At 34.1% G+C, this 27,722-nt stretch overlaps 1 protein-coding gene across 1 annotated transcript in view; it reads right to left on the reverse strand.

Annotated features, from left to right (window-relative positions):
* MAD1L1 (mitotic arrest deficient 1 like 1) overlaps positions 1-27,722 on the reverse strand; it is an 894,370-nt gene that overhangs the window by 598,780 nt on the left and 267,868 nt on the right. Inside the window, exon 11 of the mRNA XM_074208800.1 lies at positions 2,709-2,853. Coding sequence (XP_074064901.1) covers positions 2,709-2,853 — 145 coding nt within the window. The remainder of the gene's footprint in view (positions 1-2,708; positions 2,854-27,722) is intronic.

The following is a 27,722-nucleotide window of genomic DNA, read 5'->3' on the forward strand; positions in this document are numbered from 1 at the left end:
TATTGCATAGTTCAGGTATGAATTGATAAGGGAGAAAAGGAGACATAGAAGAAACACAAGAGTTAGCAACATGTTGCTTAGCTGGAATGAACACAAGAGAGAAAACAAAGATAACAATGAGAAAGCAAGAGCGGGCGATTTGGATACTTGCAATGTCCTGGACCAAAAAGAGAAATGGCGAAGGCCCAGATATTGAGTTCTGTGTTGAACCTTGAGAGGTTGAAATGGCTATAGGGTATCCAGTATGACATGTCCAATAGTAGCTGGTGATACAAACCTGGAGATCAAGGGAGAGGTTATGGCTAAGTGATCTGAGAATCCAAATCACAGAGACAACTGAACCTATAGGAACTGATAAAATAACTAAATAAAGTAGAATAGAGGAAGAAGAGTCAAGTCCAAAATTTTTGTGGGCACTCAAAGTTAGTGGGTGTGATCTGAAATGAGATCCCATTTGGGAGACTTAATAAGAGAGAGTATATTTAGACAGGTACATGAGCAACATATTTTAAGAAGTGAATATACTCAGAGTATGATGAAGAAACACATCAAAATCAATACAGAAGGAAGCTGAGGTGGGGAGAGAGGACAAAAAAAACCCCTTAAAAACAAAAATCCACAAACTTCTTAAAGATAAAGGAAAGAGGGGCGGCTAGGTGGCATAGTGGATAGAGCACTGGCCTTGGAGTCAGGAGTACCTGAGTTCAAATCCGACCTCAGACACTTAATAATTACCTAGCCGTGTGGCCTTGGGCAAGCCACTTAACCCCATTGACTTGCAAAAACTAAAAAACTAAATAAATAAATTTTTAAAAAAAGATAAAGGGAAAAAAAATGCTAGAATCTAAGGGAGGGGGTGCCTTAGATTGCCTCTAGGACAATAGAAGAACTAAATAGATCATAGTAAATGAACATCATGTAATATTACTATGCTATAGGAACTAAGGGAAGAAAGCATTTCATTCATGAAGTCAATAAACACTTATTAAGCACCTACTAACATTCCAGGAAATGTCCTAATTAGGCCCTGCCAACAAGAAGTTCAAAATCTAAGGAGGAAATAATATTCAAACAACCATATACAGGACAAAAAAGAAATAAATCAACAGAAGGGTTTGGGAAAAGCTTCTGGTAGAAAGTAGGGAATTTTAGTCAGAACTTAAGAAAACTAGAAGAAAAAGGAAGAGGAAGAGCCTTCCAATGAAAATATTCCAGGTCAAGAGATGGGGTGTATTTTTTTCAGATGATGTAGGTCATATAAACTGAGACAGAAGGAAATGAGCAGAATCGGCAGCATAATTTACTTAAGAATAGCAACACTGTAAAAGAAAAAAGACAATTTTGGAAAACTTGACCACTACAATCAAGACTATCACCAATCTCGAGAGGACTCAAGATAATGTATATTAACTATCTCCTTTTTTAATTAAAGATTTTGAGTTTTACAATTTCCCCCCCAATCTTACTTCCTGCCCCCCCACAGAAAACAATTTGTTTATCTTTACTTTGTTTCCATGTTGTACACTGATCCAAATTGAGTGTGATGAGAGAGAAATCATATCCTTAAGGAAGAAACAAAAAGTATAAGAGATAACAAGATCAGACAATAAGATATCTGTTTTTTCTAAATTAAAGGAAATAGTCCTTGAACTTTGTTCATATTATCTATCTCCTAACTGAGAAAAGAAAAGCACTTGTTAAGTGTCTACCAGGAGCCAAGTTCTGAGCTAAGTACTATATAAATATTATCTCACTTAATCCCCACAGCAACTGTGCCAGTTAAATAATATAATTACCCCCATTTTACAGCTAAGGAAACTAAGTTAGAACTGTTAGGCAACTTAAAAAGGTCACAGACTTAAGAATTGCCTAGAGTTGATTTGAATTTGGAACATGAGGATTCCTGGCCAACAGTTCTCTGGAATGTGTCCTCCATATAAGATGGACACAGGGTGCAAAAAGGGATATTTTTAATATTATTGTGGTGTATATTTGATTACCTTCAGAATGCTTATTTATGACAAGGAATTTTTTATGGCTTTCCTTCTAAGGGTGTTGCAGAAGGTTGCAAAAAAATATTAATGATATCAAAAAAAAGAAACCATTATAATATTTTTTAAATATAAAGAAGAAAATAGAATTAGAAAAAAAGAAGAGAAGTAGAATGATTTGGAAATTAACACATGAAACTTATTATGTACATTTTCAAAGAATTAAGTAGTATGTAAAGTTGCGGCTTCATAAAAGATCCTCCTTTCAAGTTTGCTCCAGTTATAGAAAGGATCTTTTAGTGTTCTGAGTTCAGATTTTTTTTTAAAGATGTGAAAAGAAACATAATTGCTCTAAAGCATTAGAAGGATGTGATGAGGATCAATTGATTTATTTTGCTTATTCCCACAACGTAGAAGTAGGAACAACGCAGGAAAGTTTCAAGAATGCTGATTTTTTTTTAACTCAGTGTAAAAAAAAATTTCAAAATTCCACTGTTCAAAAGTAGAAATGAATGCCTTAGGAGCTAAGGAGTTCTGCATCACTGAGAGATGAATAGAAGCTGGTTGAGCATTTGGCAATGATGTAGTAAAAGGGACAGATAAATGAACTCTGAGGTCCTTTCAGACGCAGAAATGGGAAGGCAATATAAGGTTAGACTCTTGTCAAAAGGAAAGGACTATTAAAAAAAAAATCACTCAATCAGCTTAGACTAGTACCTTTGTCAAAAGGAAAACACGCTTCTGAAGACGTCGGACCAGGTCTTCATTATACTCCCGCCTCTTCCTCTCTTCCAACAGCTCACTCTGGACCTTAAGTAAATCTTCTAGTAGCTGCTGACGCATCTTTTCCAATATTCGAGCACTAAAAGAAAACAGTAAGATTAAAAAAAAATGACCTTTGGCTCATATTTCCCCAACCTATAAACATGAAGATAAGGATATATAAGGTCACTCAAGTCAAGGTGTGGAATATCTAGCTGGGTGATGTCATTAGCAACTTTAGATACCAAACAAGCGATCAAATGGGAATTTTCTTGGTTTAGAAACAGCATTATCCATAACCATATCCCAAAATAGATTTGCATGTGCATATTTTTTCATTCAATTTACTTACTTATGAATAGCTATTTAACTCCTTTCAGGAGTTTCTCAATTTCAAACTATGCATTCAAACAACACCCCGTCCAACCCCAGAAAACATGAGGGGGATTTTCACATCAGAAGTATACAAGGAAAGAAAAAATATCAAATGATGCAAATAGGAGAGTTGAATAAGCTAAATTACCAAACAAAATACTTCATACTTGAATCCCAGATCACCCCAGATGTGCAATTTTAGATGTCAGTAATTTACCACTACCATCCACATAATTCCTGTATTTTAAACATCCTATGCATTCTAAGAGAAAGAAAAGACTTTTAGAATTAAAAGTGATATAGATGAATAACTTCTACAAATGGAGGAAAACTATAGGACAAGATAGGAGAGGGGGAAGTATCCTTAGCACAATCAAGAGGAAAAGTTAGGAGGAAAACATCAAATTTATACCAAATAAAGCTGAATGACCCTTCATAGAAAGCCCAATGGAAGAGATCTATTATGCTGATATAATGCTATTAAATATATATAAATAAAGTTTAATAGCTCTCCTTTAGGCTTAAAATTCCCATATGGTACCCTGCCATAAAAACTAAGAAAATACTCAAGAAAGGAGGTATTCAAATTAATCAACCAAAGACCAAAAAAAAAAAAAAAAAAAAAAATGAGAATTAGATAAACCAAATTATACAAAATACACACAAACTCACATACCTTGATAACATCCATTTCTAGACAAATCAAAACAATTTTTGATAAGCTTTTAATAATATTCTTCAGAACAGCATTAATGGAGATTCAAAATCCCAGTAGGCTAAGATGTGATGCCTGAATTCCATGTGCCAAGATGTTAAACTTCAATTTGTTTCTCTTGGGAAGACAAACATTGAAAATAAATGAAAATGCCAAGCAGCTAATTCCTTAACTAGTTTTAGGCATCTATTCTGCCACTGTCACTCTCACAAATACATGTAAAATCTAAAATATATGCAGAAATATTCAAGCGAAACAGACAAATTAAAAGGATATTTTGAGTTCCAGCTCCATTTTAAACTATTCAAAGACCAATTTAATAATAAAGAACTGTGAAATCAGCTCTTTACATCACTGAATTCAGGTGGGGAAGTTCAAAGAGTTTTAAATGGGTTCAAAAAATGACTAATTTAATTTTTAAAATGATGCCAATTTCCTGATGCCTTTTATTTAGTTACACATACAAAGACCTCTGTGTGACCCATCACATTATCAGAAATGGTAGGGAACTGAAAAGCACAATTGGCCTCTTACAATCTACCTAATCGTCTCCTGCCCCCAAACCACATCTTAAGAAATACTGAAGGCAAAAAATGAAAGCAAATTTAACTAGAAAGAAAAGAAGAAGTTGTGTGCAAATGTCCATGAAGCAAAACATGTGAAGCAATGGTGATACTATTTGGTTTTTGTTTGATTTTTTGAAATAGACTCTTAGAAGAAAATCCTAGAAACACATTATTCTCATGCAGTTGAATGGAGAAGCTAAACTGTCTTGTAAAATCATTAAGTAGCAGCATTGGAATAGGATAAGAATACATGAAAATATAAAGAAAATTTCTATTCAATGAAATATCCCAAATAAACATGGATCTCATATGATATTATGACTTACTTTACTGAGCAGTACAATATTATTAAAAGGCCATCTTAAAAAACATCTGGGAAAATGATAAAACAATATGGTACAAATTAGATATAGACCAACGTCTTATACAATGTACAAAGATAAAGAAAAATGGGCACATGATTTAAACAAAAGGGGTCACAACATAAGCAAATTACAAGATTGTGGAATAGTCTGCTTGTCATTTTTGGAGAAGAAAAGAATTTATAAACAAACAAGGGATAGAAAGCATCATAAAATGTAATATAATGCTGATTATATTAAATTTAAAAGTTTTGCACAAACAAAATCAATTCAATCAAGATTTTTTAGGAGAGTAGAAAGCTGGAAAATGATCTTTATAGGAAATATCTCTGATAAAAAGCTCATTTGTCAAATACAAAGAGAACTGTGTCAAATTTTTAAATATTCAAGCCATTGTCTCAATTGATAAATGGTCAAATAAAATGAACAGGCAGTATTTAGATGAAGAATTCAAAGTTATCCATAGTCATATGAAGAAGTGCTCTAAACCACTTTTGATTAAAGAAATGCAAATTAAAACAACTCTGAGGTACCATCTTAAACCTCTCAGATTGGTTAATATAAAAAAATGAAAATGATATATGTTGGAGAGGTTGTGAGAAAATTGGGACACTAAAGCACTATTGGTAGAGGTGTAAAGTGGTAGATTGGCAGAACTAATCATTAAGAATAGAAATTTGGAATTATGCCCATATGGCTAACAAAACCGTCCATACCTAGGTGATAAAGTGGATAGAACACCAGTCCTGGAGTCAGAAAGACCTGAATTCAAAACCAGGCTCAGACATTTGACAAGTATCAACTGTATGACCTTGGCAAAGTCACTTAACTCTGTCTAGTATCCAGGGCCAAGTCCAGTCAGCTTGATTCAGATCTGGTCACTAGACCAAGTTAGCTCCAGAGGAGAAAGTGAGGCTGGTGATTTAATACAGCATCACTGTCTAATCCAAAGATAATTAAAAAGGGGAAAGAACCTATTTAAACAAAAATATTCAAAGTTTTGTGGTGGCAAAAATTCAGAAATTGATAGGTTGCCTATCAATTGGAGAACAATCAAACAAGTTGTGGTGTATGAATCTAATAGAATAAAACATAAGTGCAATAAGAATTGATGATCAGGCAGATTTTAGAAAAATCTGGAAAGACATATAGGAAGTGATACAAAATAAAATGAGTAGAACTCCAGGAGATGATTTTCTTTTTTCTTTTTCATTTTCTTTTTCTTTGAAAGGCAATGGGGTTAAGTGGCTTTCCCAAGGCCACACAGCTAGGTCATTATTAGGTGTCTGAGGCCTGATCTGAACTCAGGTACTCCTGACTCCAGGGCCGATGCTCTATCCACTGAGCCGCCTGGCCACCCCCAGTAGACTATTTTCCACAGAAACATTAAAACTATGTGATGATCAATATAACTTAGCTCTTTTCCATAATTCTAGGATTCTAAATAATTACAAAGGACTCATAATGGAAAATACTATTCACATCCAGGTAAAAAAAACTGATGGGACTCTGAATACAGATTGAAGCTTACTATTTTCTTTTTATTTTTCTCTGTTTATTCTTTTAAAACCGTGGCTAATATGGAAATATGTTCCCATATCAATACTGTCTTTCTGTTTTTGGAAGAGGAGAAGGGAGGAAGAAAAAGCTGGAAGTTAAAATGTAAAAAATGAAGGCTAAGATTTGTCTACTTAAAATTGGGGAAAATAAAATATTATTTTTTAAAAGTCCATCTTAATATTATGAATCTCCACTACAATGATTTCAGAGATTACCCAGGGATTATATCACATAATTAATAACAATCCCTAACAACTCAAAGTACTAACTCCTTATAATGAAGTTTTTCCTAATTCCAGGGATTTGGGGGGGGGGGGCGGAGGGTATGATTAACAACATTAAATAAGCATATTTATGTATCGAGCCAAAGAAGAACAGATAAATTGGGAGACAAAAGATATTCAGAAAATGATAGACCACCATCACCACCACTATTACCACCATCACCTTCCATTATATAAACAAAACAAACTGCTTATCATTTCACTTCTCTTCTTATATCACATACTATCTAATTAGCACTACTTAATAAACTTTAAAATTTTGAATTCGGCTAAATATATTGCCTCTCACAAGTCACACTGAGAAAGTATGACAGTATACTTCTAAGATGCTATTTAAGGAAAAAAAGGTGTGGTTATTTTGTAATTACTAGAGACAGGAATATCTGAGAGAGGATATAGTCAGGGGGTACAAAAGCAAAGTAACACCATCAAAGCAAAGGGAATAATAAGGAAAGTCAAGTTATCATGCTAGGACTAGATCCTTAAAATATGAATCTGGGGCACAGCAAAAGCATTAAGTCAGGGGGCAATGAGGAAGAACAGGCCAAACTGTAAAAACAAATGTATGTATTATCTAAATGAGTGCATTTTTAATTAAATCGACTGGAACTTTTGGAGTTATGTGAAGCAGACCTCAAATAACAACTGCTCTAGGCCAAGCATCAGGCAAGAAATTGTTTTGTTTTGTTTTTCACCCTGTTCTTCCTGAGCAGATTCTCTTTGTTTCTCTTCTATAAAATGAAAGGATTACACTCCTAAAATACCATAAAACTGAATGACTGCAGTTGCACAGTCTTTGAATTATCATTATCTAAAATAAACACTTGTAAAAATGAAAAGTGTATACTTTTTCCTGAGTCATATTTATATGAGTATCTGACATCAGTTGAATTAAGTATATAATCTTTAATAGTTGTTTAATAGTCTCACAATCAAATAACTATATGATACTTTTTTTATCTGACAAGTATGATGTAGTAGAAATAGTGCAAGTTTTGGACTGAAGACCTTAGCTCAAATTACAGTTTTTTTGCTTATTGCCTTTATCTGGGTTTCAGTTTCCTCACCTGTTAAATGAAGACAGTTGTTGCTGAGCTGTAAGATTCCCTTCCAGCTCTAGAGTTTTGCCCAACAAGTGATCATTGGATTCAGGTACCTATCAATTCAGTTCATTCTGAATTGAATTGGATAACTCAAATTATTTGAAAGATTTTACCCGCAGCTTAAAATTGCACCTCTAGTTAACAGGACCTCTCTCATCCAACTTAAGCAGTTGCAGGTAGGAAACTAAGTGACAAAACAAAACTGAGTGACAAAACAAAACTCACAGCTAATTTCTTATTTATTTCCAGAAGTCTACTACTAATCTGTCCCCTTGGCATATTTTAATCTCAGTGAGAGCAAGAATTATAAATGTTAAATCTTCAAATCCTTCCCTCACATCTTCTTAATTCAGTCACATCTCAACAGTGGAAGGGAAAACCCTTTTTGGAAGGGTTTGTCATAGGTGGTTGTAAAGTTGTTTTAAGTTTTATGTGCATTTGTATTTCTGATTCTATGCATGTGTGCATGTTGGGGGGACAGTCTGGAGGGGTATGGGGGTGTGGGTGTAGTGGTAGATTTAACAATTTTTGTTTTGCTGTTCAGTTGTTTTAGTGATGCCCAACTCTTCATGACTCCATTTGGGATTTTCTTAGCAAATGTACTGTAAGGGAGTCAAAAGGAAATTAGGGGCAGCTAGGTGGTACAGTGGATAGAGCACCGGCCCTGGAGTCAAGAATACCTGAGTCAGGAGTACCTGAGTTCAAATCCAGCCTCAGACACTTAATAATTACCAAGCCGTGTATCCCTGGGCAAGTCATTTAATCCTATTGCCTTGTAATATAGTCTTTTTGATGATACTTTTTCTAGTCTTCACTTTCTTGGCAATTCTCCTAAGTCAATCCTTAGCTGATCTTTTATATCTCATGTCAATAAAAGGTTCTCTCCCATCAGAGGAACTCCACATAAATGTGGCAACACATTCTGTTAACTCTAAGGTGATTTTGTAGCACCACAAAAATAGATGTTCACATAAACTTTCTTTGCCATTTAAAGAAATTCTGGCCATCAAACCTCAGAGTAATGATCCCTTGTATCACCAGCCAAGATTTCATAGTGTTGAGCATGTAATCATCAGTCAAACCAAACCTTTATTACAGAAGGAAAAGAGAGAAAACAACTTATAAAAAATTAAATACCCTATTCCATCCTTAAGTTGAACTCTATGGTCAGTGACATTTCTGTGGACCTTTAAGAGTTCAAAAATAAATCTTAGTTCTTAAAGTCCTAGAGTCAAGACTTTATTGATCAAGGACTTATCTGAGCAGCAATATACAGAATGAAGTAGCCTGAGCTTTTGAGAATCCATCTTTGTACTCTTTGAGATAATCTTCATGAGAAAACTATTTCGAAGTCGCTTCTTTGAAGAAACAATGAAAGGGGACAATGAATTCAAAGGCTGTATGAAACATTTTAATGATATCCTCGAACTAACCACTACATTATATTCTTCCCTTACATGAACCACAAAGTTTTAGTTATTCTTTTTGTGATTCCTCCAAACTCCTGAATCTTCTGTCCTGCCAACATCACTAAGAGAAAATAGCAACCAAGGAAAATGAATGAGGAAAAAAATATACACACTAAAACAACAAAGTAGATCAACAAAAAAAATTGGAGAAGTGGAAAATAAACTGTTACTAGATGTTAAATTCATTGTAAAAGAAACCTAAAAATATTAAATCAATCTTAAATATCAATGATGAAAAAAGACATGAAAGATATAATCAATATGGCATATATTCTAGGAAGGTAAAAGAGAAATCATAATCAAAATCAAATCCTGGCCATGTCTCCATTTGGTGCTATTCTGTATACTCTAAAATGAAGGAGAAGAAGTCAGTGTCATATGACGACCAAACCAACAAGAGAAACAAGGGCTTCACATGCTGCTACTCATCTAGAATATTGTGTCTTAAATTGTACACCTTTTCATCCAGTAAGACAAAACTTCTTCCAAGAAAAACTAGGTTTATTTTTTTAATTTATTTTTATTAAAGATATTATTTGAGTTTTACAATTTTCTCCCCCAATCTTGCTTCCCTCCCCCCACCCCACCCCCACAGAAAGCACTCAGTCAGTCTTTACTTTGTTTCCATGTTGTACCTTGATCCAAATTGGGTGTAATGATAGAGAAATCATATCCTTAAAGAAGAGAAGAGAAGTCTAAGAGGTACAAGATCAGACAATAAGATATCTGTTTTTTTCTAAATTGAAGGGAATAGTCCTTGCATTTTGTTCGAACTCCACAGCTCCTTATGTGGATACAGATGGTACTCTCCTTTGCAGACAGCCCAAAATTGTTCCCAATTGTTGCACTGATGGAATAACCAAGTCCTTCAAGGTTGAACATCACCCCATGTTGCTGTTAGAATGTACAGTGTTTTTCTGGTTCTGCTCATCTCACTCAGCATCAGTTCATGCAAATCACTCCAGGATTCCCTGAAATCCCATCCCTCCTGGTTTCTAATAGAACAATAGTGTTGACATACATATAACACAGTTTGCTAAGCCATTCCCCAATTGAAGGACATTTACTTGATCTCCAATTCTTTGCCACCACAAACAGGGCTGCTATAAATATTTTTGTACAAGAAATGTTTTGACCCTTTTTCATCATCTCTTCAGGGTATAGACCCAGTAGTGGTATTGCTGGGTCAAAGGGTATGCAAATTTTTGTTGCCCTTTGGGAATAAAAACTAGGTTTATTTTATAAGAAATCTGAGCACTCAATTTACTTTGTCTTAGAAATAATACTCCACAAATACTAAAGAGGAAGAAAAAGATGTACTTTCATTTTCCTTCATTTCAGAGGTAAAGGGCTAAAGGAAAGAGCAATAAATGGAAAAGAAGAAAGCAAAATTTCATGCTTTAGGGAAAGAACCATTATAACTTCAGTGCATTGCTTTACCAGAAGCATAAAGGAGAAAAGATCACATTATCTCTTAATAACACACTAATCAATTATATCTATCTTAAGAGCGAAACAATCATACATTAATTGAAATCCCTTTACCTCACAACTCTTAAACCAAGTAGAGAATGTATGCATTTATTTCTAAGTTCACACCTGAATAAAAATAGGAATATCTCACGTTATATTATCTTAAAAATAAAATATTTTCATAGCATGAGAAAGACTCTATCAACCAAAAAGCAATAACTGGACTGTACAAATTACGAAATTAGAAGCTAGGGTTAAAAAGACAAAAATGAAACCATTCTGGGTCTCAAGAAATTTACAGATCTAGCAAATGGGCTCAGGTATCTACAAACAAATACTGAAGAAAGAAAAAAAAGCGATCCAAAGCTAAGACAAAGGACCCTGGAAAGTTGAAAAGAATATGAAATCACAACATGCTGTTCATGATAAGTTAAAAAAAAGAAATGACAATTATGAGTGCAGAATCGATGTCCTGCAAGCCAAAATTATTAGCAGAATAGGTAAAATGGGTCTCCAAAAGCAAGTCTAAAGAGAGACAACAGATTGGTAATATAAATATCTATAAGAAAAAGTCTAAAAGAAGGAAGCAAAAAAACAAAAAAAAATTTTAGTTTTTTTTTTTTTGCATGGCAATAGGGTTAAGTGGCTTGCCCAAATATAGCACAACTTTATATGTGAATGGATTCAATAATCCAATGAAAAGAAAAAAAATGACACTAGCTAAGAAAACAAAATGTTCCCAATCTGTTGCTCACAAAAGAATTTAAAAACAAAGACATATGTAAAATAACAGTATGCGTAAAAAATTTACTAAAATTAAGTGAATACAAGACAGTGGAGATTACCATCAAACTATCCAAAAAGCAAAAACAAACATTTCAAAAAAATCAAAAATGTTTAACAAGGAAATTATGTTTTGCTGCACTATCCAAATGCCTTAGCATCAAAATAAAAATTGGAAATATGTTCTAGGCATCAAGAAGATAAATGGTAATATAAAAGTGATAGGATAGTTCACTATCCCTTTATCAGTTCTGGAAAAGTTTAACAAAAATAAACAAAAGGGAAAATATGGAATTGAACAAATTATTGGATATTCTAAATGGGATAGCAAAAGAATATGCATTGTTCTCTTCCACATATGGAACTTAAAAAAAAAAAACGAACTTTGTACAGGCACAAAGATTGCAAAAAAAAAAAAAAGCCAGAAATACATCCTTTACAGATTATATTGCAAAAAGAAGAGCAATGAGACTACAAAAGAAATGAGGGATGCTTTCAAAAGTATAAAACACCCAAACTATCAAAAGATCAGATAGAGATCTTAACCTAAGACTAGAAAAGAAATTATATATAGCTGTTAAGAAAAAGAAAACTACCATGGGGGGGGGGGGGGGGGGGGGAGAAAATCCTCGACCTGTTGAATTTTATTAAACTGTTTAGAAGACAGATAATACTCATACATAACAAATTATTTTCCAAAACTGAGAAAAGAAGAACCCGACTAGAATCTGAGACATTTATAATTCTAATTATTAAAAAAGAGAAAAATTAGAAAATTATAAACCAATACCATTAATGAAAAATTATTCAAAAAATATAACTAGAAATTTTATCAAACAGACTAAAACAATTTAACCAAGAAAGTATTTATGGTGATCAACTGGGATTATTAAAAATGCAAGAATGAATCAACATCAGGAAAACAATGAACATAATTAATGGAAAACCATGTAGGATCATGTCAAGAAATTTAGGCAGTATTTGACAAAGCACAACACTCTTTTATCCTAAAAATACTAAAAGGTATAGGTATAGAAGGATATTTTTAGTATCATAAAAAGCATCTCATTAAAATCAAAAGCAAGTATCAAATGCAAAGGGGATACACTGAAGTCTTTCACAATAAATATGGAAATGATGTAAGAATAAGCACACTGGTCACTATTAAAATAGTACTAGAAAGTTTAGCAATAAAATAAAAGAGAAAAGAATAAAGATAGGCACAGAGGAAACAAACCATCTTTTGTTTGTTGGTAATATGACAGTTTACCTGGAAGACCCCAGGAATCAGCAAAGATATAATTGAGAAAAATTGCTCCATCAAAATTGCAGGTTGCAAAATAAATTCTCAAAAATCAGAAGCATTTGTATATAATAATTATAACATAAGACACAAAAATAAAGAAAAAGTCTATTATAATATTGCATAATTCATAAAATGTCTGGATCAATCACCTCAAGTATACAAAAGGTTTATAAAGATTCAATTACAAAATTCTCCTTTTATCAGGCAGATATTTTGCAGTTTTTAAAAAATTCATTTAGAAAAACAAATGATCAAGAATATCAAGGGGAATTTTGAAAAGAAGAATGAAGAGGAAATGGTTCTATAAGACCAACAATATCATAAAAAAGCAGTCTTCCAAACTATCTGATATTGTTAAAAAAAAAAAAAAAGAGATATCACTGGGAACAGAATAATCAAGGAAGATTCACAACTGAGAACTCAATAAAATGGAAAACATGTTACAAAGGAAGAAATTCAATATCTGATTAAAGATGCTGGCAAAACTGAAAAGAAGACTGGGAGAAATTAGACTTATTGTAAAATTTTATACCACACTCATCAATATATTATAAATATTATAAAAACCTTAATGCTAAAATATACTTTTTTAAAAAATAAAGAATAAGATCATATACACAGAGTCCTCAAAGATATGACCCAAAGTTTTGAAATGACTGAACAATAACATCATACACTACATACACATAGGGAACTGAACAAGAGAGAGAGAAATGACTTAGTCATTTCCCGAATAAAGGTATATAAATATGAATGATATGAATAAACAGTTCTCAAAATAAGAACTGCAAAGTATTAACAATCAGAAGGAAAATGCTCCAAATCACTAATAATAAAAGAAATGAAAAACAATACACTAAAACTTGAAAAAAAAGGACAAAAATGGCACTAGTCAATGTTGGTAGGATAGTGGAAAGATAGGCATATTAAAACACTGTAGGCAGAGGTATAAAATGGCATAAACATACTAGAAAGCAATATGGAATTAAGCAAAAAAATCCATATCCTTTGAACAAAAGACACTATTATTAGGTGTATACCACAAGGAAGACACTGTCTAAGGAACAAAGTCCCTATACAGCAATACTTTTTGTGATAGCTGAAAATTAGAAACAAAGTAAATACCCATTGACTGGGGAATGGCTAGACAAATTCTAATATATGAATGTAATGGAATACTACTGTGATATATGAAATGATGTGAAGAATGAAGTAAGCAGAGCCAAGTAAACAATAAGCATAGTAACTAGCACAAAGTATTATGAAGCTGGATGCAAATAATGAGATGTGAAAAGACACTATCAGGTATGAAATATTACATTAAATCACATTAAATATTACTATGTTGATATTTTTCTTCTAAAAGTAAACAAACACATGAAATTTTAATATGAAATGCAATTCAAGAGAATGAGAGATACGCGAGATACTATGATGATGATTTTTAAAAAAAAATCAATTTAACTATTTTTTAAAAAACATGGAATGGGTGGATTTTGACTTAATCCCAATGTCTACAGCCACTTAAAGTACTATTGTGACAAGTACCACCATGACAAAGAGCAAAGCAAGGGATTCATATTAAGTTATTTAAGAAACTAAAAATAGAATTAATGTTTTCCTTTAGGGTCCTTGTCACCATTAACAGGGAGTCTGGAATTTTCAAAAGAGCTTGATCAAACTGCAGATGAGAATTTAAAAAAAAAACCCTAAAAAATTCTTAACACAGCTATCTGTTTTTATGCCATCCAAATCAAACTCCAAATGCCTCAAAGTCTGTTCTATGAAAACTATGCCAAATTAAAAAAAAAAAAATGAAAACAGCAAAAACAAAACTGAAAATGAAAGAAGAAAAGATTGAAATAATTACCAATCAAACGGGCAGTGTGTAAAATAGTAAAGTCACACTGACCAGTTCCACCCAATAATTTCTCTCCATGTTGCCTCTGATGAGTTTTTATATTTCTAACATCTCATCAATTTGAACCACCAAATTCAATTTGCATTCCCAGGATAAACAGAAGTTTATGCAGTAAATACTCTTATCTGACCTTGAAGTGAGAAAAGGAAAATTGCCCTTTGCAATTTCAATTCAATCCCAACCCTAATGAATAATCCAATTTACCTGATCAGTTACCAGCCAGTAATCACACTAGAGGAACAGGTTTTTTAAACACCTGGGAGGTATCCTCTAGTCTGGCTTTCATGGCTTTTTATCTTCACTTTATTCTGAGCTCTGTACTAAAACTTATTCATACCTTTTGAGGTGCAGAAGCTCCAAAAACAGAAATGAAGATGAAAGAAAAGATTTTGCTAAGATGGAACCATTAACCAAACATCTTCAAGAGAGGAAATGACTACAAAATCTGCAAAATGAAAACCCCAATTTTACCAGTATTCAATCCTATAAAGGTTTGTATGGCAGTGCCCAAAACAAGATGGGCAATACTCAAAGTATGGACACTGCCACAGAGACAAATGGAAATGTGTGCTATTATTACTTCTGAATCAGGAACAGGAAGAGGAACAAAAGAGATATATAAAAATTTAAAAATAATCTCAAGCTTCATATGGATTCAATATTCTCCCATCTCTCCAGAAGTTACCTCAAAACAGAAAATGTACTGGAGTCTATCCAATAAGATAAATAAAAGTTATCTAGATAGATGAAAAGTTTTGTTTTTTGAAAGAACTTTCTCTTCACAATCTCATTCCTAACTATCCCCTCAAAAAAGGAATCCCCTCAATGGATTCCAGCAGCTTTCTAAATAAGGTTTCAGCTAATTCTCATTCATATCCCCCAAAACTGGCGTTCTTTAGTCCATGTTCTAGCCCTAGCATTTCCATTTCTATTAAATTCTAAGTTCCCTCACAGAAGTTTGAGTCAGTTATATCTTAATATTCCCATACCTAGGCCTTCTATTTCCATGGCTATTGCAAGATGAGCTTTCCCAAAGATTTTATGGGTTGCCTAGGCTTTGGCTGGGCATGAGTCCAGACTCTAGCAGAACCAACTTGTGATTTGGGTCTAATGATTTTTACCTCTCTGAACATCAGTCTTCTCATGCGTAAATTGGAGGTCAGAACAACTGTACTCAACAGGATTGAAAAAGATCAAGGTAGATGTGGGGATTCTATACCCTGAATTCACAAAAGTCCACAGATTTCAAGGGATCCATAAAATTGATTGAACTGTTTTAAGTTTTTTAATGTATTTCAATAGAACTGATTTCCTTTACAATCCCATGTATTTTATAATATGAATTTCAAAGCATTACTGAAGAGCCAGAGTCCATGATATAAGACTAGGTTACTATAGTGTTTTTTGTTCTTTTTATTATTCTGTAAGTTTCTCTCTGGTGAGGATGCTTTCTTATTTCAGTTTTGCCTCTCCAGTAAACAGCATGGTGTTTACTAAATTTTATGCCTAAAAGGAACTTTAAGATTATACATTCAAAAACATATATGGATAGGATATAATAAAAATGACAATTCTACCAAAACTAAACTACTTGTTTAGTGCCCTACCAAAAGTCCAAAAAAATTACTTTAATGAGTTAGAAAAAATTGTAAGTAAATTCATATGGATAAATAAAAAGTCAAAACTTTCCAGGGATTCAATGAAAAAAAGTGCAAAAGAAGGTGGCTTAGCCTTACCAGATCTAAAATTATATTATAAAGTACCAGTCATCAAAACTGTCTGGTATTGGTTAAAAAACAGAGTGGTGGATCAGTGGAATAGACTAGGTGCAATAGCAGGAAATAATTATAGAAATCTGCTGTTTGATAAACCCCCAAAGTCCAGCTATTGGGATAAAAACTCTCGCTTCGATAAAAACTGTTGGGAAATTTGGAAGTTAATATGGAAGAAACTTGGATCAGACCAACACCTTGCATCCTATAACAAGGTAAGATCCAAATGAATACAGGATTTAGACATAAAAGACATTATAAGCAAACTATCAGATCAAGGAGTAGTATACCATCAGATCTATGGAAAGGGAAGCAGTTTATGAACCAGGAAGAGAAAATTTTGATTACATTAAATTAAAAAGCTTTTACACGGACAAAACTACTGTAAACAAGATCAAAAGAAATGTAGTAAATAGGAGAAACAGTTTTGAAAAAAAAACAAGCTAATGGACAAATGGTTAAAGGATATGCAAAGGCAATTTACAGATGAAGAAATCAAAGTGATCCATAGTCATATGAAAAGTGCATTGAAACACTACTTATTAGAGAAATGCAAATTAGTGCATGCCTGAGGTACAACCTCACACCTCTCAGACTGACCAATATGACCAGAAATGACAATGATCAATGTTGGAAGGGATTCGGGAAATCTGGGACACTAATGCATTGTTGGTGGAGCTGTGAACTCATCCAACCTTCCTGGAGAGAAATTTGGAATTATGCCCAAAGGGCAACAAAGGTGTGCATATCCTTTGACCCAGCAATACCACTACTTGGTCTATACACTGAAGAGATTATGAAAAAGGGTAAAAATATCACTTGTACAAAAATATTCATAGCAGCCCAGTTTGTGGTGGCAAAGAATTGGAAATTAAGTGAATATCCTTCAATTGGGGAATGGCTTAACAAACTGTGGTATATGTATGTCATGGAACACTACTGTCTATTAGAAACCAGGAAAGATGGGAATTCAGGGAATCCTGGAAGGATTTGCATGAACTGATGCTAAGCAAGATGAGCAGAACCAGAAAAACATTGTACACCCTGATAGCAACATGGGGGTGATGAGCAACCTCGATGGACTTACTAATTCTAACATTGCGACAACCAGGGACAATTTTGGGCTATCTGCAATGGAGAATATCATCTGTATCCATAGAAAGAATTGTGGAGTTTGAACAAAGATCAAAGACTATTACCTTCAATTTAGGGAGGAAAACAGTTATCTTATTATGTAATTTTGCTTTTATACTTTATTTTTCTTCCTTAAGGATATGATTTCTCTGTCATCACATTCAACTTAGATCAATGTATACCATGGACACAATGTAAAGACTAACAGAATGCCTTCTGTGGGGGTTCGGGGAAGGGAAGCAAGAATAGGGGAAAAATTGCAAAACTCAAAATAAATAAAAATCTTTCTTTAAAAAAAAAAGATATGATTTCTTCAGTAGAAATGAAATTAAACAAATGGCATTGTCATCTTAATCTAAGGACCACAGGACCTTTCTAAAATCATCCTTATAACAGTTGTCTCATCCATAAAATGTGAGCTCCTAGAAAGTAAAAACTATCTTACTTATCGATTGATATAAATTGATATCTTGCTTTCTTCAATACTTTGTGATAAGCCTTCCAAAAATCCAAATGTTACATTTATAATATGGACCTACTTTCTTTAGCAATACAATTTTTATTTTAAAGATAAGCTCAATCCGAAATTATCCATGAATTCATATTTATGCCTAGTGATTAACTTCCACTGATTATTGGGGGTCATTGAATGAATAATGCATTCTGGAATTTTTTAGGGATCAAGATCAAGCTTGATGGTCTATACACAATTTTCTTCCTTTCTTTTACTGAAAAACATTTTTTTTTCCAGTCCTCTGTCTTTCACTCTCCACAATTTCACAAGCATTACAGTTCAATGATCAGATTGGGATATATTTCATTTGCTATAGAAGAGGTGAAATAATTTAGAGCTGCTAGTTCATCTCTATCTTTTATTTTTATTTCCTCTTAGCCAAATTCGTTTTATCTTCTTCCTTCTGAAGAATAACTTTCCTATCAACGAAGAAGGAAACAAAATAGGAATTGACTAATATCTCCTTCTCTTTCATTACGTAATTTTGAATAATTGGTCAATCACTTTTACTTTTCAGATACAATATTAGAAAACATAAAGCTCATTTCAATGGTAGCTTCCACATGTTTTAGGAACAAGTAAATAAATTATATACAGTAAAGGAGGAACAAAAGTCAGGTCAAGGGAGTAAGTATTTATCAAGCACCTATTAAGTACCAGGCATATAAGGAAAAAAATGGCAAAAATTAGACTTTACAATGAAGAAAATCGCAATCTACCTGAGAAGATACTATTCAAAAATATACCCAGAGTAAATGGTAAAATCTTGGGCAGAAAGCACAAACATTAAGAGGAATCGTGAAAGGATTCTTGCAGAAGTCATTTTATTTTGGAATCAGAAGAAAGTTTTAAAAAGAGAGAGAGATGGGGCAGCTAGGTGGCCTAGTGGATAAAGCACCGGCCTTGGAGTCAGGAGTACCTGAGTCCAAATCAGATCTCAGACACTTAATAATTATCTAGCTGTGTGGCCTTGGGCAAGCCACTTAACCCCATTGCCTTGCAAAAAACAGAGAGAGAGAGAGAGAGAGAGAGAGAGAGAGAGAGAGAGAGTGAGAAGGGAGAGAATTCTAGGCATAGAGAAAAGCCACTTAAAAGGCAGGAAATCACAAGATAGAATACTGTGTTCAAGGAATAGCAAAAAAGGGTAATATTTACTGAAGATGTAGTCTTTGGAAAGGAATCAAGTGTAAGAAGTTAAAAAAAAAAGCCAAATAGTGAATGCTTTAGAAAGAATTTAATATTTGATGCTAGATAATAAGAGGAGACCATTCAAGTTCACTGAAAGGGGCAGGGTGGGAAATAGGATTGACATGGTTAACCAAGGAATAAACAATATCTGGCTATGATATGGGGCAGTAACTTTTAAATTATACATTTGTAATCCTTGCCCATTCCCATCAGGCTACTATAAATCATGTCTTCAAATGTTCAGAGATCATTGGTTTAGAGAAAGAAATTTAAGGCTATCTAGTCCAATTCCCATATTTTACAGTTGAGGAGACCAAGGCAAAGAAGTTAAGTAGCATGCTCAAGGTTAAAAAGGCAAGAGTCAGAATCTACATTCTAAACACAAGCAGATACTTCTGACTCTTAAAACTAAAAATTTTTACATTGCACCATACAATTTGGACTTTCCATCTTTTTCCTCCAAAACTCAAATTCAGTGAAAATGCCAACAATAAGTCACAATAAGCTACACAAATATGTAAGAACTATCAATGTGACTCAATTAATTCAAAGCATCAGACCATCAGTCTCACTATAACATTTCTAAATTTTTTTAAAACATCATTATTATGTGACAAGAAATCTCCTGAAGTGAATACTTAATAGAGAAATTGGGTGTATGGATTGGGCGTACTATTCCAATCTCAGAAACTTTCATTGAGGGAAGAAAAAGGTTGAATTTTCACTTCCTGAGTCAAGTGTGATAATAAAGTGCCATTAATAGCATGACCTTTGAAAGTATTTGTAACACATGAAAAACTGTAAGCTGACCTCTTCAGTCTGCAAAATAGAAAAATTATATTTCAAAAATATTTCATTTTGTATTCATTATACATGAATTTTTTAAAAATTTAATTTGTGATCTACTCATTATGCATTCTGTATAATGCATCTCATATGAATACATTAATTCTAAACCTATAGCAATCTTTTTTTATGTTCAAAGTGTCAAGGTGTACAAGGCACTGAATTCTCAATTCTTACTTCAGGTGTAATCCTCAGAAAACTATTTTTTTTTTAGGTTTTTGCAAGGCAATGGGGTTAAATGACTTGCCCAAGGAGCACAGCTAGGTAATTATTAAGTGCCTGAGGCTGGATTTGAACTCCTGACTCCAGGGCTGGTGCTTTATCCACTGTGCCACCTAGCCACCCCTATTCAGAAAGATGTTTTAACACCAATAGAGGGACTTCCAGGGTTCCAGAAGCTTAACTGCCTCTCGAGCCTTTTTCTACCAAAGACACAAGAAGCCTATAGTCTGACATTCACACTATGGATGCCACCAAGAAAAAGAGAAGATTCAGTTGCAGACATGGTGGAGGATCTTCTTGAAGGTCTGTCTCTTTGGGGGAAAAGGGAAGGTCCAAAGTCCAGGAGGCAGGAGAGCAGGAAAAGTCAGCAGGAGGCTTTTAGCCACAATGCAATCCAGGTCCAGACAACTAAATAATAACAGACGTCCCTGCAGCTGGATAGCAATCCAGCAGGGTGGATCCCAACTCCAAACAAAGTCAGAACCCTGAAACACTGGGGTAAAAGACAGGACAGGGTCAGGACCAATCCTCTGTTAAGTCAGAACCTGGACATAAGGGAGGAAACAAACCTCTGCAAAGACAAGGACTGAACTGCATAGGCAACATCTTGGCCAACAACAAGCTCGGGATCAGACCCCTGCCCCAGCAGAATAAAAGCTCCAATCTATACTCCATATACCCCAAGAGCAGAACCTCAACAACAAAAATGAACAAAAAAGCTAAAAGAGCACTCACTATAGGAAAAAACTTCGCAGATAAAGATAACAATAATGCCATATCTGAAGAAGAAAGCTGTGGGAAAAAAACACCAATATATCTTAGTTTCCTTATTTATAAAATGAAAAGATTTGTATTAATTTCTTTGGTGGTTCCTTCCAGCTCTGAATCTATAACCAATATAGCATTCCTGATATTAATATATGCCATCCTTCATTGCTACTATGAATCACTACAACTTAATTTTCAAATCTTCACCTATAATTTATTTAAAGTTTCATACCCCTTCTTGCATAAAAATAACAGGTGATGTGCCACACCCAAAAATGCCAATTGCACTGATCTCCAAAGATCTCAGATCAAGTAAAAATTAACTATTAAGTATTCTTATTTTCTCCTAATTACATTAACATATATTTTTTTAGGTTTTGAGTTCAAATTTTTTTCCTCTCTCATCTGCCTCCTCCCTAAGACTGTTTTATAAAGGCTATACATATGCAATCATGCAAAACATATTTCCAAATTAGTCATATTATAAAAGAAAACAGACACCAAAAAAGGGAAATAAAAACATGCAAAAAAGTAAAAATTAGTATGCTTTGATGTACATTCAAACTCCCATCAGTTTTGTCACTGAAGGTAGATAGCAATTTTCATTATTATGAGTCCTTTGGAATTGTCTCCCACACTAATGATAATAACTTAGATATTCAGAGCTGATCATCAAACATAGCACTAGATATAATATTCTTCTGGTTCTATTCACTTCACTTTGCATCATTCCTGTAAATTTTTCCAAGTTTTTCTGAAATCAGACTGCTCTTGACTTCTAACAGAACAAAAGTAGTCAATTACAACCATAGATCATAATTTATTCAGTCATTCCCTAATTGATGGGCATGTCCTCAATTTCCAGTTCTTTGTCAGAGTTTTTCTGTAAAAATTTTTGTACAAATATGTCCATTTTCCCTTTTTTTGTTGATTTCTTTGGTATAGACATCTAATTTCCAGAATGGCTAGATCACTTCACAGCTCCACCTATAGTTCATTAGTCCCATTTTTCCCACATCCCCTCCAAAAAAGTGATTTGGAGTATTTTTTCATATTTCATCTGAAAACTGCTTGTTCAAATAATTTGGTGAGTTGTCAGTTGGGGAATAACTTGTACACTTAAAAATTTTAGAAACAACAAAGTGATTTGGAGTATTTTTTCATATGACTTCATCTGAAAACTGCTTGTTCAAATAATTTGGTGAGTTGTCAATTGGGGAATAACTTGTACACTTAAAAATTTTAGAAAATAGACCTTTATCAGAGACACTTGCTGTAAAAATTGCGGCATTTTAATCTTTTCAATAAACATTTATTAACAGGTGAAGAGAGCTACGAAAGAAGGGCAGATTTTCTATAAATAATAACTATTTAAATTTACTTAGTGCTTTAACTTTAAAAAATTTTTTCCTTACAACTCTGTAGGAATTAAGAGCACTTAATATGGGAGAAATCTAAGGGTCTGAGGTGACCCACCTAGAAACTCTAAGGGAAAGACTTAGAACCCAAATCTGATAGTGCATGAAAGAGATCACTAAAGTCAATAATCATTTTTTAATGTACATTGTCCTGGGCAAAGTACTAGAATTACAAAAAGAATAAAAAGACTACCTCTGCCCACAAAGAGTTTGTGATCTAAATGAAAGACAACAAGCAGACAACTATGTAGACATACAAATCATGCAGGATAAACCTAAATAAGAGAGTCTCTGATTCATGGAACTTACATAGAATACTAGTATTATCATATTCTTTTACAGGAAAAGAAAATCTCACAAGTGGAAAATAATGAATATGGAATGAAAAACCTCCTGACTCACACTCATCCATGGCTCTTTCTATTATATTACCCAGAGTTTGAAGGAAAAGAAGGTTTGGTACAGTAAACATTGCATGTCTTGTTCATTGAAGAAATGACACTTCTGGGGGGAAAAGACAACTACCATTTCTAGTAGGGTGATACTAGGTGAAAAGGGAGATCATATAAGATGAAACAAATGAAAAGGATGATTGCCTGAAGAAAGCAAATGGTAAGTCTAGCTGGATAGAGGAGATATCATCTGGATACTGATACACAGGGGAAAACAATGGAGATATTTGATACAATTTTGACAGAGTTCGGTTTTTTTAATCTATCAAACTGACTTGAAAGAGGAATTATGAGCCCCTCTCAAAATAAAAGGACTATAGAAGCATATTACTGGGGGTTGAGAAAAAAAGAAGAAGAGTGTTGGACAATACATAAATGGATAAGAAGGGGAAAAAAGGAGGAAATACGGTGGCTTTATTAGTAGCATTATATTGAGCTAGCAAGCCAAGAGAAGGAAGTAGTTAAAAGATGAGCCATAATGATCTCACCCACACCTCTCTCTTTGGAGTTACCCAATAGCCCAATTAGCAGCTTTGATGCTGCTGTACCCAAGATTGCCCACGATCAATAATAGCACTTCGCTAAGAAAGAGTAGATTGTCTTTGCTCAACACTCCTTTCGATCGACACCTGTGTTCCATTATAATACTTCCAGCTGCCTGTGCTGTACCTGATTAATAAAGCCCATTCCTCCTGTTTATTTCCTTATTGATTTTGCTGTCTTCTACCCAAAGACAAAAAGTCAATATGCAGTTAGGTGTGGCACTTCTTGGGGACTCTGCTTGCATCCAACTCCTGGAGTTCCTCTGTCCTCCCACCTTGTGACAGGGCAACCTGTCAAGTGGGAAGCAACTCAGGTGGAGGCTGATGCAAAGCACATCGAGTGTCCTATTTAACCAAAGCTGACAAGTTCTCTTAAAGCTGTCATGAGACTAATAAACAATTATAAATAGCTTTAGATATGCTTGTGCAATGCAAAGGAAAGAAGAAAATTAGATTGAAATACAAAATATATTTGAGAAGTTAGTCTGCATTCTTTCTCTCTCCTACCTTACAACTTCAAGAAAAGTAATAAGAAGCATCTGCCACCAATCACTATGTCAACAGTGCAACTCACTTATTAATCTCTTTCTTTCCACACTTCAGATGTAGGGGCTTGAAAAGTTGACACTTGACTTGAAAAATGCCAACTCCAAGCAGTTTATTTCCTCTTGAACTTTAAGAACTGACTCAGACAGAAATGACCTTTAAAAGGCAGGGTTAGAGCTTGTATGAATTGCTGGGAGTACTTTTCTGCTTGCACAACTCGGAGATGCTAAATAAAATCTCCCAGTGTTATTGTTCACCAACTGGTGGATAGGTAGAAAATCAGCAAGGGTTTCAGATTACTCAAGGTTCTTCTTTCTGAAGAACTATCAGAGCTAGAATGAAGAGGGGAACTGATAAACTATGTGTAGTAAAGTCAAAAGACCCAAATTTAAAGAAATAATTAATCAACAAGTACTTATTAAGTTACCTATTATGTGCTAGGTAACCTGTCAGGCACTGGGGAGACCAAAACATAAAAATAAAATACAAAACCAGTGATCCCCCTCAAGAAGCCTGAATTCTGTCAGGAAATAAAATTTATGTAAATAAATGTATACAAAATAAATGCAAGGTAAATGCTTTAGGGGAAAGACACTAGAGGCTGTGGAATTCAAGAAAGGCTTCATGTAGATTGTAGATGTTCCTTGGGCAAGGTAAGAATCAGTCACCTGTTTTCAGTGCACAATGAACAGTATTCTTTCATAGTGAGTCCTAACTAATGTCTTTCCAATTGAATTTAAAAAATAAATTTTGACAATTAATTTAATAAATACTAATTATCTCCAAGAGGAAGGCACTATGCTAGGTACTGTAAGAAACAAAGAATGCCTACCCTCAAGGAGTTTCTGTACTAGCCAGGAAGACAAAATGTAAGCAAATAAGAAAGCTGACAATATCAGACAGTGTAATAAGTAGCAAAGAAATGACATACAGGATATAAGTTTTTAAAAATAATATTTTTCCCAATCACATGTAAAGATAATTTTTAACATTTTTTAAGTTCCAAATTTTCTCCCTTCCTCACTTCTCTCCTTGAAATATATTAAATGAACATACAGCAAATTCTTTCAGAATTCAAAGAAAGGGGAAGTTATTATGGATTAGAATAATGGGGTAAAGCCTAACAGAAAGCAGTACATTTTATGATGAACCTAAAGAATGTGATGTGTAAGATTTGTATAGGCAAAGGAGAGGTAGGACAGCTTTCCAGACAAAGCAAAATGCAATATGCAAAGATTCATAAGTAGAAATGTTTAGGGAAACAGTGAGATTGGTTGAATTTGACAGTATATGCTTGGAAGTAGGAGGAGATATGAAAGAAAAAGAAGACTGTAACCAGATTGTGCCAGGCTGGAAAGCCTGGAAATTAAACCAGTTGAAGGTTTCTTAGCAGGGAGATAAAAATGAATTGATTATAAGATTCAGCTGGTGTTAGTGTCTAGGCTAGATTCTAATATGGAGAGACTGAAACAGAAAAATCAGTTATGAAGCTATGTGCAGGAATTCAGGCCTAAGCTATTCGGGGTCTGAACCAAAATGTTAAAAAGAGAAATAAGAAGAAATAAAAAGATGTATGAGATATTAAATGAACTGCAAAACTGGAATGAATATCCAAGGCTACAGATTATTACAATCTAGAATAAAAAACTCTTAAGACACTGCTGCTCAAAGCATTCAAGGGAAGGAGTAATCACTAACTTCTGAAGCAGTCCACTCTACTTCTTGGACAACTCTAATTTTTTCTTGTAAAAAGCTTAAGGATACCTCTCAATAGTTTCTACCCTCAGCTCAGGAAAAGTCCACTTTCTCTCAAAAAAGGCTAACTATGGGTCCTAATGTTCAACTGTTAGTTATGCCTCCTGCCTTATCTTGTCTTAATCTGATAAGCATGGCATGTATAGTTATCCAAGACATTGTTAAAAATGTAAAACAGCAGCAGGTCAACCCTACATCTATGGGACACTCCAGTGCAAACCTCTATCCATACAAAAATTAAATCATCAATGTATAATCTGTATTAAGATCTGGACATTCCCTTCAATGGGAGAATGGCTTAGCAAACTGTAGTATATGTATGTCATGGAACACTATTGTTCTATTAGAAACCAGGAGGGACGGGATTTCAGGGAAGCCTGGAGGGATTTGTATGAACTGATGCTGAGTGAGATGAGCAGAACCAGAAAAACACTGTATACCCTAACAGCAACATGGGGGGGGGGGGGGGGGGAGAGAGAGAAGAAGATGATCAACCTTGATGGACTTGCTCATTCCATCAGTGCAACAACCAGGGACAATTTTGGGCTGTCTGCAATGGAGAGTGCCATCTGTATGCAGATGAAGAGCTGTGGAGTTTGAACAAAGTTCAAGGATATTCCCTTTAATTTAGGGGAATAAAACACATATCTTATTGTCTGATCTTGTTATCTCTTATACTTTTAGTTTCTTCCTTAAGGATGTGATTTCTCTCTCATCACACTCAATTTGGATCAATGTACAACATGGAAACAAAATAAAGACTGACAAGATTGTTCTCTGTGAGGGGGTGGGGAGAGGGAAGTATGATTGAAAGAAAAATTTTAAAACTCAAATAAAATCTTTATAAAAAAAAATAAGATCTGGACATTCAAGCCTCTAAATTCTTGATAAAATATATCCACCTGACATAGCAACAGAGAGAGAGAGAGAGAGAGAGAGAGAGAGAGAGAGAGAGAGAGAGAGAGAGAGAGAGAGGAGAAAAGACTATTCCTATGTGAACCTCTTGTTGATGAGGCCATGCTGGCTTTTTCTGATCACCACTCCTTGATGTAGATACTAGTAATCATCACTAGAGTAACTTAATGGCATTTAGCCAGGAAGTGAAGTGAACCTGATCAAATTATACTTCAAAGACTGTGTTTTCTTCCCTTTTACAAAAAAGCAAAACTTTTCCCCTCTTCTCATCTTACAGCACCTGTCTTGCCTTCCCCAGTTTCTCAGAGATCAAGTGAGAAAACAATGATATCTTTCAGCTATCTTAATGTCCTAAGATGTAGCTTAATGATTTGAATTCATTCAATTTAATTCTTCTTTGATCTCTTTTCTTCAATACACCAAAAAAGATACTTCTCATTTTCCTTGGCTTTCCTAACCAACCTAAGCTTATCATGAGCATTAATATTTGCTGACAAGATTCTTACAGGGCAATGCCATAATTTGGTATACATGTACTGCCTTGTGCTTGCTTCTGTTTCTGCACATAACTATTTAAAAATCTAAGTTGAATGATGACCTCTATGCATTAATGGGAAGCAACTAGACCTTTACATCTTATCAGAATTATCTTTTTTGTTTTAGTATTTCCTTCTTGAAGATATCTGATCCCTTCTAAATTCACAATTACTGTAAAATTTTAGCCCATGGAGTCCTAACTATCCTTTCTTTGAATTCTTCAAAATTCATTCTGCCAAAATCTAGGACATAGCTGTCAGGGACAGCTTTCTTTATCTTTATCAAACTATCAGATTGAGTGATGACTTTTACATATCATTTCAACTCCAACACTGAAGTCCTCTTTATACTGCCCTTCAAACATACTAGTCCATCTCTTATCCAAATACTTTTACATGGCTATCCTCCATCTATATGTGGAATATATTCCCTCCTTACCTCCA

The sequence above is a fragment of the Macrotis lagotis genome, chromosome X (assembly GCF_037893015.1).
Source record: "Macrotis lagotis isolate mMagLag1 chromosome X, bilby.v1.9.chrom.fasta, whole genome shotgun sequence".
Classification (NCBI taxonomy): domain Eukaryota; kingdom Metazoa; phylum Chordata; class Mammalia; order Peramelemorphia; family Peramelidae; genus Macrotis; species Macrotis lagotis.